The sequence below is a fragment of the Pristiophorus japonicus genome, unplaced genomic scaffold (assembly GCF_044704955.1).
Source record: "Pristiophorus japonicus isolate sPriJap1 unplaced genomic scaffold, sPriJap1.hap1 HAP1_SCAFFOLD_1072, whole genome shotgun sequence".
In the NCBI taxonomy this organism is placed as follows: Eukaryota; Metazoa; Chordata; class Chondrichthyes; family Pristiophoridae; genus Pristiophorus; species Pristiophorus japonicus.
In genome coordinates, this window is record NW_027250726.1 from 30001 (window position 1) to 43684 (window position 13684).

At 57.8% G+C, this 13684-nt stretch overlaps 1 protein-coding gene across 1 annotated transcript in view; it reads left to right on the forward strand.

Annotated features, from left to right (window-relative positions):
• LOC139241434 (inter-alpha-trypsin inhibitor heavy chain H6-like) overlaps positions 1 to 13684 on the forward strand; it is a 59329-nt gene that overhangs the window by 6637 nt on the left and 39008 nt on the right. The window contains exons 3-5 of the mRNA XM_070869995.1: positions 1 to 68; positions 4466 to 4637; positions 7197 to 8345. The exon at positions 1 to 68 is cut by the window's left edge and continues 49 nt beyond it. Coding sequence (XP_070726096.1) covers positions 1 to 68; positions 4466 to 4637; positions 7197 to 8345 — 1389 coding nt within the window. The remainder of the gene's footprint in view (positions 69 to 4465; positions 4638 to 7196; positions 8346 to 13684) is intronic.

The following is a 13684-nucleotide window of genomic DNA, read 5'->3' on the forward strand; positions in this document are numbered from 1 at the left end:
TTGTTGCCAAGAATGTCATCTTTGTCATTGACGTCAGTTCCTCCATGATCGGAACGAAGATCAGACAGGTATGGCACAAGGCACCTTCCTGCCAAAATATCTAAACGACATACATTTGTATAGCACCTCTAACGTAGTAAAACAGAAAACAGAGAGTCGGGATAAATGGTTCATTCTCGGGTTGGCGATCAGTAACTAGTGGGGTGCCGCAGGGATCAGTGCTGGGACCCCAACTATTTACAATCTATATTAACGACTTGGAAGAAGGGACTGAGTGTAACGTAGACAAGTTTGCTGACGATACAAAGATGGGAGGAAAAGCAATGTGTGAGGAGGACACAAAAAATCTGCAAAAAGACACAGACAGGCTCAGTGAGTGGGCAAAAATTTGTCAGACGGAGTATAATGTTGGAAAGTGTGAGGTCATCCACTTTGGCAGAAAAAAATCAAAGAGGAAGTTATTATTTAAATGGAGAAAGATTGCAAAGTGCCGTAGTACAGCGGGACCTGGGGGTACTTGTACATGAAACACAAAAGGTTAGTCTGCAGGTACAGCAAGTGATCAGGAAGGCCAATGGTATCTTGGCCTTTATTGCAAAGGGGATGGAGTATAAAAGCAGGGAAGTCTTGCTCCAGTTATACAGGGTATTGGTGAGGCCACACCTGGAGTACTGCGTGCAGTTTTGGTTTCCATATTTACGAAAGGATATACTTGCTTTGGAGGCAGTTCAGAGAAGGTTCACTCGGTTGATTCCGGGGATGAGGGGGTTGACTTATGAGGAAAGGTTGAGGAGGTTGGGCCTCTACTCATTGGAATTCAGAAGAATGAGAGGTGATCTTATCGAAATGTATAAGGTTATGAGGGGGCTTGACAAGGTGGATGCAGAGAGGATGTTTCCACTGATGGGGGAGACTAGAACTAGGGGGCATGGTCTTAGAATAAGGGGCCGCCCATTTAAAACTGAGATGAGGAGAAATTTCTTCTCTCAGAGGGTTGTAAATCTGTGGAACTCTCTGCCTCAGAGAGCTGTGGAAGCCGGGACATTGAATATATTTAAGACAGAGATAGACAGTTTCTTAACCGATAAGGGGATAAGGGGGCGGGCAGGGAAGTGGAGCTGAGTCCATGATCGGATCAGCCATGATGGTATTAAATGGCGGAGCAGGCTCGAGGGGCCGAATGGCCGACTCCTGCTCCTATTTCTTATGTTCATAGGTTTTAAAATATCCCAAGGTGCTCAACAGCTTGGTCAAAGAGTTCGGTTTTAAGCAGCGTCTTAAATGATGAGAGCGAGGCGAAGAGGTTTAGGGAGGGAGTTCCAGAGCTTGGGGCCCAGGCAACAGAAGGCACGGCCACCGATGGTGGAGCGGTGGAAATTGGGGATTGTGCAAGAGGGCAGAATGGGAGAAGCGCATAGATCTCGGGGGGGGTTGTGGGGTTGGAGGGGGTTACAGAGATAGGGAGGGGTGTAGGGGCTGGAGGGGGTTACAGAGATAGGGAGGGGTGTAGGGGCTGGAGGGGGTTACAGAGATAGGGAGGGGGTAGGGGTTGGAGGGGGTTACAGAGATAGGGAGGGGTGTAGGGGCTGGAGGAGGTTACAGAGATAGGGATGGGGTAGGGGCTGGAGGAGGTTACAGAGATAGGGAGGGGTGTAGGGGAGGTCAGGGAGGGATTTTAACACGAGAATGGGAATTTTGAAATGGAGGCGTTGCTTAACCGGGAGCCAATGTAGGTCAGTGAGCACAGGGGGTGATGGGTGAGTGGGACTCGGTGTGAGTTAGGACACGGGGCAGTGAGCACAGGGGGTGATGGGTGAGCGGGACTCGGTGCGAGTTAGGGCACGGGGCAGCGAGCACAGGGGTTGATGGGTGAGCGGGACTCGGTGCAAGTTAGGACACGGGGCAGTGAGCACAGAGGGTGATGGGTGAGCGGGACTCGGTGCGAGTTAGGGCACGGGGCAACGAGCACAGTGGGTGATGGGTGAGCGGGACTTGGTGCGAGTTAGGACACGGGGCAGCGAGCACAGGGGTTGATGGGTGAGCGGGACTCGGTGCGAGTTAGGACACGGGGCAGCGAGCACAGTGGGTGATGGGTGAGTGGGACTCGGTGTGAGTTGGGACACGGGGCAGCGAGCACAGGGGGTGATGGGTGAGTGGGACTCGGTGCGAGTTAGGACACGGGGCAGTGAGCACAGGGGGTGATGGGTGAGTGGGACTCGGTGTGAGTTAGGACACGGGGCAGTGAGCACAGGGGGTGATGGGTGAGCGGGACTCGGTGTGAGTTAGGACACGGGGCAGTGAGCACAGGGGGTGATGGGTGAGCGGGACTCGGTGTGAGTTGGGACACGGGGCAGCGAGCACAGGGGGTGATGGGTGAGTGGGACTCGGTGCGAGTTAGGACACGGGGCAGTGAGCACAGGGGGTGATGGGTGAGTGGGACTCGGTGTGAGTTAGGACACGGGGCAGTGAGCACAGGGGGTGATGGGTGAGCGGGACTGGGTGTGAGTTAGGACACGGGGCAGTGAGCACAGGGGGTGATGGGTGAGTGGGACTGGGTGTGAGTTGGAACACGGGGCAGCCGAGCTTTGGAAGAGCTGAAGTTTACGGAGCAGGGAAGGTGGGAGGCCGGCCGGGAGAGCATTGGAATAGTGAAGTCTCGAGGGGACAAGGAAAGAATAACTGCATTTCTATAGCACCTTTCATGACCTCAGGACATCCCAAAGGGCCTTACAGACAATGAGGCACTTTTAAGTGCGGTCACTGTTGTAATGTGGGAAACGGCAATTTACGCACAGCAAGCTCCCACACACAGCCACGTGATAATGACCAGTTATTTGTTTTTTTTTTGTGATGTCGCTTGAGGGATAATTATTGGCCCCAGGACATCGAGGAGAACTCCCTCTGCTCTTCTTCCAATAGTGGCCGTGGGATCTTTTACGTCCACCTGAGAGGGCAGATGGGTCCTCGGGTTTAACGTCTCATCCCGAAAGACAGCATCTCCGATAGCGTGGCGCTCCCTCAGTACCGCCCCTCCGACAGTGCGGTGCTCCCTCAGTACCGCCCCTCCGACAATGCGGCGCTCCCTCAGTACTGCCCCTCCGACAGTGCGGTGCTCCCTCAGTACTGACCCTCCGACAGTGCGGCACTCCCTCAGTACCGCCCCTCCGACAATGCGGCGCTCCCTCAGTACTGCCCCTCCGACAGTGCGGCACTCCCTCAGTACTGCCCCTCCGACAGTGCGGCACTCCCTCAGTACTGACCCTCCGACAGTGCGGCGCTCGCTCAGTACCGCCCCTCCGACAGTGCGGCACTCCCTCAGTACTGACTCTCCGACAGTGCGGGGCTCCCTCAGTACCGCCCCTTCGACAGTGCGGCGCTCGCTCAGTACTGACCCTCCGACAGTGCGGCACTCCCTCAGTACTGCCCCTCCGACAGTGCGGCGCTCCCTCAGTACTGCCCCTCCGACAGTGCGGCACTCCCTCAGTACTGCCCCTCCGACAGTGCGGCGCTCGCTCAGTACCGCCCCTCCGACAGTGCGGCGCTCCCTCAGTACTGCCCCTCCGACAGTGCGGCACTCCCTCAGTACTGACCCTCTGACAGTGCGGCGCTCGCTCAGTACCGCCCCTCCGACAGTGCGGCGCTCCCTCAGTACTGCCCCTCCGACAGTGCGGGGCTTCCTCAGTACTGCCCCTCCGACAGTGCGGCGCTCGCTCAGTACTGCCCCTCCGACAGTGCGGCACTCCCTCAGTACTGCCCCTCCGACAGTGCGGCGCTCCCTCAGCACCGCCCCTCCGACAGTGCGGGGCTCCCTCAGTACTGACCCTCCGACAGTGCGGCGCTCCCTCAGTACTGACCCTCCGACAGTGCGGCGCTCCCTCAGTACTGCCCCTCCGACAGTGCGGGGCTCCCTCAGTACTGACCCTCCGACAGTGCGGCGCTCCCTCAGTACTGACCCTCCGACAGTGCGGCGCTCCCTCAGTACTGACCCTCCGACAGTGCGGCGCTCCCTCAGTACTGACCCTCCGACAGTGCGGCGCTCCCTCAGTACTGACCCTCCGACAGTGCGGGGCTCCCTCAGTACTGACCCTCCGACAGTGCGGCGCTCCCTCAGTACTGACCCTCCGACAGTGCGGCGCTCCCTCAGCACTGGCACCGGGGGAGTGTCGGGCCTGGATCACGGGGCTCAAGTCTCTGGAGTGGGGGAGCTCGAAGCCACGACGTTCTGGAGTCAGAGGGCAAGGGTGAGATCCAACGGGCCCAATGGGCGGACACTGCAGAGGTCAAGGTTCGGGAACGATGTACTTTGCCCTCAGGTCCTGTGTCATTGCGGCGTCCTGACCTCCGAGGCGTTTTCCTGTTCTTGTGCGATCTGGAGGAACGAAGGCTGTGAAGACCAAGTTGCAAAACAAAGAATGGGTTTGCCTTGTTTTTCATCGTCTCACTTCCACGTAAACTTTACTTGCAGACTAAAGAAGCAATGAACACCATCCTAAGCGACCTCCGGGGCGATGACTACTTCAATATTATCACCTTCTCGACCGCCGTTGAAATGTGGAAGCCCAACCAATCGATACAAGCCACGAAACAGAACGTGCAGAACGCCAGGAAATATGTCAGCAACATGGTGGCCAACGGATGTAAGTGTAATCACTCAGCATCGCCTCCTGGTGTTCAGGTCCATGAACGTTGACTCGTACTCGGGTGCAGGTCCATGCCATAGTGTGAGCCATGGCTCAGGGGGCAGCTCTCTCGTCTCTGGGTCTGAAGGTTGTGGGTTCAAGTCCCACCCCAGGGACCTGAGCACAGAAAACGAGGCTACTCCCAGTGCAGTGCTGAGGGAGCGCCGCACTGTCGGAGGGGCAGTACTGAGGGAGCACCGCACTGTTGGAGGGGCAGTACTGAGGGAGTGCCGCACTGTCGGAGGGGCAGCACTGAGGGAGTGCCGCACTGTCGGAGGGGCAGGACTGAGGGAGCGCCGCACTGTCGGAGGGGCAGTACTGAGGGAGTGCCGCACTGTCGGAGGGGCAGGACTGAGGGAGCGCCGCACTGTCGGAGGGGCAGTACTGAGGGAGTGCCGCACTGTCGGAGGGGCAGGACTGAGGGAGCGCCGCACTGTCGGAGGGGCGGTACTGAGGGAGTGCCGCACTGTCGGAGGGGCGGTACTGAGGGAGCGCTGCGCTGTCGGAGGGGCGGTACTGAGGGAGCGCCCCACTGCGCTGTCGGAGGGGCAGTGCAGAGGGAGCGCTGCACTACGCTGTCGGAGGGGCAGTGCTGAGGGAGCGCCGCACTGTCGGAGGGGCAGTACTGAGGGAGCGCCGCACTGCACTGTCGGAGGGGCGGTACTGAGGGAGCGCCGCACTGCACTGTCGGAGGGGCGGTACTGAGGGAGCGCCGCACTACGCTGTCGGAGGGGCAGTACTAAGGGAGCGCCGTACTGTGCTGTCGGAGGGGCAGTGCTGAAGGAGCGCCGCACTGTCGGAGGGGCAGTACTGAGGGAGTGCCGCACTGTCGGAGGGGCAGTACTGAGGGAGCGCCGCACTGTCGGAGGGGCAGGACTGAGGGAGTGCCGCACTGTCGGAGGGGCAGCACTGAGGGAGTGCCGCACTGTCGGAGGGGCAGTGCTGAGGGAGCGCCGCACTGTCGGAGGGGCAGTACTGAGGGAGTGCCGCACTGTCGGAGGGGCAGAACTGAGGGAGCACTGCGCTGTCGGAGGGGCAGTACTGAGGGAGCGCCGCACTGTCGGAGGGGCAGTACTGAGGGAGCGCCGCACTGTCGGAGGGGCGGTACTGAGGGAGTGCCGCACTGTCGGAGGGGCGGTACTGAGGGAGCGCTGCGCTGTCGGAGGGGCGGTACTGAGGGAGCGCTGCACTGCACTGTCGGAGGGGCGGTACTGAGGGAGCGCCGCACTGCACTGTCGGAGGGGCGGTACTGAGGGAGCGCCGCACTGTCGGAGGGGCAGTACTGAGGGAGCGCCGCACTGTCGGAGGGGCAGTACTGAGGGAGCGCCGCACTGTCGGAGGGGCGGTACTGAGGGAGCGCCGCACTGCACTGTCGGAGGGGCGGTACTGAGGGAGCGCCGCACTGTCGGAGGGGCGGTAATGAGGGAGCGCCGCACTGTCGGAGGGCAGTACTGAGGGAGTGCCGCACTGTTGGAGGGCAGTACTGAGGGAGTGCCGCACTGTCGGAGGGGCAGTACTAAGGGAGCGCCGTACTGTGCTGTCGGAGGGGCAGTGCTGAAGGAGCGCCGCATTGTCGGAGGGGCGGTAATGAGGGAGCGCCGCACTGTCGGAGGGGCGGTACTGAGGGAGTGCCGCACTGTCGGAGCGGCAGTACTGAGGGAGCACCGCACTGTCGGAGGGGCAGTACTGAGGGAGCGCCGCACTGTCGGAGGGGCGGTACTGAGGGAGCGCCGCACTGTCGGGGGGGCGGTACTGAGGGAGTGCCGCACTGTCGGAGGGGCAGTACTGAGGGAGCGCCGCACTGTCGGAGTGGCGGTACTGAGGGAGCGCCGCACTGTCGGAGTGGCGGTACTGAGGGAGTGCCGCACTGTCGGAGGGGCAGTACTGAGGGAGCGCCGCACTGTCGGAGGGGCGGTACTGAGGGAGCGCCGCACTGTCGGAGTGGCGGTACTGAGGGAGTGCCGCACTGTCGGAGGGGCAGTACTGAGGGAGCGCCGCACTGTCGGAGGGGCGGTACTGAGGGAGCGCCGCACTGTCGGAGGGGCAGTACTGAGGGAGCGCCGCACTGTCGGAGGGGCAGTACTGAGGGAGCGCCGCACTGTCGGAGGGGCAGTACTGAGGGAGCGCCGCACTGTCGGAGGGGCAGTACTGAGGGAGCGCCGCACTGTCGGAGGGGCAGTACTGAGGGGGCGCCGCACTGTCGGGGGGGCAGTACTGAGGGAGCGCCGCACTGTGGGAGGGGCGGGACTGAGGGAGCGCCGCACTGTCGGAGGGGCAGTACTGAGGGAGCGCCGCACTGTCGGAGGGGCAGTACTGAGGGGGCGCCGCACTGTCGGGGGGGCAGTACTGAGGGAGCGCCGCACTGTGGGAGGGGCGGGACTGAGGGAGCGCCGCACCGAAAATCAGCCGTGATGTTATTAAATGGCGGAGCGGGCTCGGGGAGTGGGGGGCCGAATGGCCGACCCCTGCTCCTGCTAATTCTGTTCTGTCGCTGACTTTGCCTCTTCTTTCCCGCAGGGACCGACATCAACGCGGCCCTGTTGGCGGCCGCCAAGTTCTTCCGCGGCGACGCGCCCGCGAAGGCCGGCGGCGGAGCGGGGGGAGGAGGGGCCAACCGGGTGCCCCTGGTGATCTTCCTGACGGACGGCGAGCCCACCTCCGGCGTCACCTCGGCCTCCGCCATCGTGGGCAACGCCCGGGAGGCCATGGGGGGCTCGCTGTCGCTGTTCTGCCTGGGCTTCGGCGACGACGTGGACTTCACGTTGCTGCAGCGCCTGGCGCTGGACAACCGCGGGGCCGCCCGCCGCATCTACGAGGACGCCGACGCCAACCTGCAGCTGACCGGTTTCTACGCCGAGGTGGCCAGCCCGTTGCTCTTCGACGTGCGCCTCGAGTACCCGGACAACCGCGTGGGCGAGGTGACAGGGGCACACTTCCCCGCCTTCTACAACGGCTCGGAGCTGGTGGTGGCCGGCCGGCTCGATGGCGGGCCGGCCGAGCCACTGCGGGTCAGGCTGCGGGCGGAAGGGTTGGCCCACGCCCTGGAGCTGGACAACGAGATCGCCCTCAACGCCACGGGGCCCTGGGCCGGCTGCCCGGAGTCGGCCGAGGGGCCCACGGACTTTGTCCAGAGGCTCTGGGCCTACCGCACCGTCCAGGAGCTGCTCCAGGCCCGCCTGAGGACGGACGAGGAGGAAGGCCGCAAGCTGCTGACCGAGCGGGCCACCGCCCTCTCCCTCAAGTACAACTTCGTGACCCCCGTGACCTCCATGGTGGTGGTCAAGCCCGAGCGCGGCTCAGGGCAGGCCACGGCGGCCACCGCCAGCACCCGCTCCCCTCTGACCCCCCGCCTCGCCGCCTCGGCCAAGACCCCCTCCAGGAGGCCCTCCGCCCCACCCGGGACCCCTCCCGGCCGGGGGATCTCGCCCCCCGCCGCTCGCGGAACCTCCACCGCCCCGGGTTCCCGGGGGGCCCCAGGACCACCGGCGGCGGGGCCCAGCGGCAGCAAGACGAGCCCCACGCCTTCGCTTCCGACCCCGCCCGGCGCGGTCCACTCTGCCGCGCCGGAGGCCGCCGTGACGCTTCCGGAAATGTCCGCGTCGCTCGTCCGAGGGACCGCCACCACAGATGCGCCCACGGCTTACGCAACCATGCTGCGTTCAGGTGGTAAGTCACGTTTTGCGAACAATGTCCTGCCTTCGGAGTGTGAGCCAGCGTGGTGGTCTCCAAAACTACCAGACTTGACCACTCCATCTCACTCCTGGCCGGCCTCCGACATTCTACATTATGTAAACTTGACGTCATCCAAAACTCGGCTGCCCCCGTGTCCTAACTCGCACCGAGTCCCACTCACCCATCACCCCCTGTGCTCACTGACCCCGTGTCCTAACTCGCACCGAGTCCCACTCACCCATCACCCCCTGTGCTCACTGCCCCGTGTCCTAACTCACACCCAGTCCCACTCACCCATCACCCCCTGTGCTCACTGCCCCGTGTCCTAACTCGCACCGAGTCCCACTCACCCATCACCCCCTGTGCTCACTGACCCCGTGTCCTAACTCGCACCGAGTCCCACTCACCCATCACCCCCTGTGCTCACTGCCCCGTGTCCTAACTCGCACCGAGTCCCGCTCACCCATCACCCCCTGTGCTCGCTGCCCCGTGTCCTAACTCACACTGAGTCCCACTCACCCATCACCCCCTGTGCTCACTGCCCCCGTGTCCTAACTCGCACCGAGTCCCACTCACCCATCACCCCCTGTGCTCACTGACCCCGTGTCCTACCTCGCACCCAGTCCCGCTCACCCATCACCCCCTGTGCTCACTGACCCACATTGGCTCCCGGTTAAACAACGCCTCGATTTGAAAATTCTCATCCGTGTTTACAAATCACTCCATGGCCCTCACCCCCTCCCTATCTCTGTAACCTCCTCCAGGCCCTACACCCCTCCCTATCTCTGTAACCCCCTCCAGTCCCTACACCACTCCCTATCTTTGTAAGCTCCTCCAGCCCCTACTCTCCTCCCTATCTCTATAATTTCCTCCAGTCCTACACCCCTCCCTATCTCTATAACTCCCTCCAGCCCCTACACCCCTCTCTATCTCTGTAAATCCCTCCAGTCCCTACACCCCTCCCTATCTCTATAATTCCCTCCAGCCCCTAAACCCCTCCCTATCTCTGTAACTCCCTCCAGCCCCTACACCCCTCCCTATCTCTGTGACCCCCTCCAGCCCCTACACACCTCCCTATCACTGTAATCCCCTCTAGCCCCTACATCCCTCCCTACCTCTGTAACCTCCTACAGCCCCTACACTGTTCCTATCTCTGTAACCTCCTCCACCCCTACACCCCTCCCTATCTCAGTAACCTCCTCCAGCCCCTACACTCCTCCCTATCTCTATAACTCCCTCCAGCCCCTACACCCCTCCCTATCTCTATAACTCCCTCCAGCCCCTACACCCCTCCCTATCTCTGTAAATCCCTCCAGCCCCTACACCCCTCCTTTTCTCTGTAACCTCCTCCAGCCACTACATCCCTCCCTACCTCTGTAACCTCCTACAGCCCCTACACCCCTCCCCATCTCTGTAACCTCCTCCAGCCCCTACACCGCTCCCTATCTCTGTAATCTTTTTCAGCCTCACAACCGGACTAGATGTCTGCGCTCCTCAAATTCTGCCCTCCTGAGCATCCCATCGGTGGCCGTGCCTTCTGTTGCCTGGGCCCCTAGCTCTGGAACTCCCTCCCTAAACCTCGCTACCTCTCTTTCCTCATTTAAGACGCTCCTTAAAGCCTACGTGCTGTTGGGGAGGGTTTAAACTAATATGGCAGGGGGATGGGAATCTATGCAGGGAGACAGAGGGAAGTAAAAAGGGGGCAGAAGTGAAAGGTAGAAAGGAGAAAAGGAAAAGTGCAGGCCAGAGAAATCAAGGGCAAAAATCAAAAAGGGCCACATTACAACTTAATTCTAAAAGGACAAAGTATGTTAAAAGAACAAGCCTGAAGGCTCTGTGCCTCAATGCGAGGAGCATTCGTAATAAGGTGGATGAATTAACTGCGCAGATAGCTGTTAACGGATATGATGTATTGGGATTACGGAGACATGGCTCCAGGGTGACCAAGGCTGGGAACTCAACATCCAGGGGTATTCAATATTCAGGAAGGATAGACAGAAAGGAAAAGGAGGTGGGGTAGTGTTGCTGGTTAAAGAGGAGATTAACGCAATAGTAAGGAAGGACATTAGCTTGGATGATGTGGAATCTGTATGGGTGGAGCTGCGGAACACAAAAGGGCAGAAAACACTCGTGGGAGTTGTGTACAGACCACCAAACAGTAGTAGGGAGGTTGGGGATGGCATCAAACAGGAAATTAGGGATGCGTGCAGTAAAGGTACAGCAGTTATCATGGGCGACTTTAATGTACATATAGATTGGGCTTATCGAACTGGTAGCAATATGGTGGAGGAGTATATAAGGGATGATTTTCTCGACCAATAAGTCGAGGAACCAACTAGAAAGCTGGCCATCCTAGACTGGGTGTTGTGCATTGAGAGAGGATTAATTCGCAATCTTGTTGTGTGAGGCCCCTTGGGGAAGAGTGACCATAATATGGTAGAATTCTTTATTAAGATGGAGAGTGACACAATTAATTCAGAGACTAGGGTTCTGAACTTAAAGAAAGGTAACTTCAATAGTATGAGACGTGAATTGGCTAGTACAGACTGGCGAACGATACTTAAAGAGTTGACGGTGGATAGGCAATGGCAGACATTTAAAGATCACATGGATGAACTTCAACAATTGTACATTCCTGTCTGGCGTAAAAATAAAACAGGGAAGGTGGCTCAACCGTGGCTAACAAGGGAAATTAGGGAAAGTGTTAAATCCAAGGAAGAGGCATATAAATTGACCAGAAAAAGCAGCAAACCTGAGGACTGGGAGAAATTTAGAATTCAGCAGAGGAGGACAAAGGGTTTAATTGGGAGGGGGGAAATAGAGTATGAGAGGAAGCTTGCAGAGAACATAAAAACTGACTGCAAAAGCTTCTATAGATATGTGAGGAGAAAACGATTAGTGAAGACAAATGTAGGTCCCTTGCAGTCAGAATCAGGTGAATTTATACTGGGGAACAAAGAAATGGCAGACCAATTGAACAAATACTTTGGTTCTGTCTTCACGAAGGAAGACACAAATAACCTTCCGGATGTACTAGGGGACCGAGGGTCTAGCGAGAAGGAGGAACTGAGGGATATCCTTATTAGTCAGGAAATTGTGTTCGGGAAATTGATGGAATTGAAGGCCGATAAATCCCTAGGGCCCGATGGTCTGTATCCCAGAGTACTTAAGGAAGTGGCCCGAGAAATAGTTTCCAACATTCTATAGACTCTGGCTCATTTGATATGGATTGGAGGGTAGCTAATGTAACCCCACTTTTAAAAAAAGGAGGGAGAGAGAAAACAAGGAATTAGCCTGACATCGCTCGTGGGGAAAATGTTGGAATCAATTATTAAAGATGAAATAGCGGCGCATTTGGAAAGCAGTGACAGGATCGGTCCAAGTCAGCATGGATTTATGAAAAGGAAATCATGCTTGACAAATCTTCTAGAATTTTTTGAGGATGTAACCAGCAGAGTGGACAAGGGAGAACCAGTGGATGTGGTGTATTTGGACTTTCAAAAGGCTTTTGACAAGGTCCCGCACAAGAAATTGGTGTGCAAAATTAATGCACATGGTATTGAGGGTAATGTATTGACGTAGATAGAGACCTGGTTGGCAGACAGGAAGCAAAGAGTAGGGATAAATGAGTCCTTTTCAGAATGGCAGGCAGTGACTAGTGGGGTACCGCAAGGTTCAGTGCTGGGACCCCAGCTATTTACAATATACATTAATGATTTAGACGAAGGAATTGAATGTAATATCTCCAAGTTTGCAGATGACACTAAGCTGGGTGGCAGTGTGAGCTGTGAGGAGGATGCTAAGAGGCTGCAGGGTGACTTGGACAGGTTAGGTGAGTGGGCAAATGCATGGCAGATGCAGTATAATGTAGATAAATGTGAGGTTATCCACTTTGGTGGCAAAAACAGGAAGTCAGAATATTATCTGAATGGTGACAGATTAGGAAAAGGGGAGGTGCAATGAGACCTGGGTGTCAGTCATTGAAAGTTGGCATGCAGGTACAGCAGGCGGTGAAGAAGGCAAATGGCATGTTGGCCTTCATAGCAAGAAGATTTGAGTATAGGAGCAGGGAGGTCTTACTGCAGTTGTACAGGGCCTTGGTGAGGCCACACCTTGAATATTGTGCACAGTTTGGTCTCCTAATCTGAGGAAGGACATTCTTGCTATTGAGGAAGTGCAGCGAAGGTTCACCAGACTGATTCCCGGGATGGCAGGACTGACATATGAAGACTGGATCGACTAGGCTTATATTCACTGGAATTAAGAAGAATGAGAGGGGATCTCATAGAAACATGTAAAATTCTGATGGGATTGAACAGGTTAGATGTTGGGGAAGTCCAGAACCAGGGGTCACAGTCTAAGGATAAGGGTAAAGCCATTTATGACCGCGCTGAGGAGAAGCTTCTTCACTCAGAGAGTTGTGAACCTGTGGAATTCTCTACCACTGAAAGTTGTTGAGGCCAGTTCGTTAGATATATTCAAAAGGGAGTTAGATGTGGCCCTTACAGCTAAAGGGATCAAGGGGTATGGCGAGAAAGCAGGAAAGGGGTCCTGAAGTTGCATGATCAGCCATGATCATATTGAATGGTGGTGCAGGCTCAAAGGGCCGAATGGCCTACTCCTGCTCCTATTTTCTATGTTTCTATGTTTACTTCTTTAACCAAGCTTTTGGTCATCTGCCTTCATTTCTTCTTTTGTGGCTCGGTGTCAAATTTATCTGTTTGTCTGTAACGCTGCTCTGAAGCGCCTTGGGACATTTTACCAAGTTAAAGGCGTTATATAAATAAAAGTTATTATTACAAACCCCTTCCAGGCATTGGCCAAACCCTTGACCATTGTAGGCACAAGCCCTGTGCGTTCTCCCCTTTTGTGAACACACCATGGCCGATCTCTTGTTGGCCATAGTGGTCACCATGTCCAAAGCTTTGATGGTCATGGGGAGGAGGGGGTGGGTGGCCCAGGTGGACTTCCCAAAGGCTTGGCAGTCAACGCAGGCACCATCGTCACAACAGTACTGTGCAAAGCGGCGTGGGGGTGTACCACTCCGGGGAGCAGCGTGGGGGGTGTACCACTCCGGGGAGCGGCGTGGGGGGTGTACCACTCCGGGGAGCGGCGTGGGGGGTGTACCACTCCAGGGAGCGGCGTGGGGGGTGTACCACTCCGGGGAGCGGCGTGGGGGTGTACCACTCCGGGGAGCGGCGTGGGGGGTGTACCACTCCGGGGAGCAGCGCGAGCTGGTGCAGGAGGGCGACGGCAGCGAAGAGTGACATCACCAAGATCCAGGTCGGTGATTGGAGCGTGGGGCAGGTACAGCAGGAGCGGCCAGGTCGGGG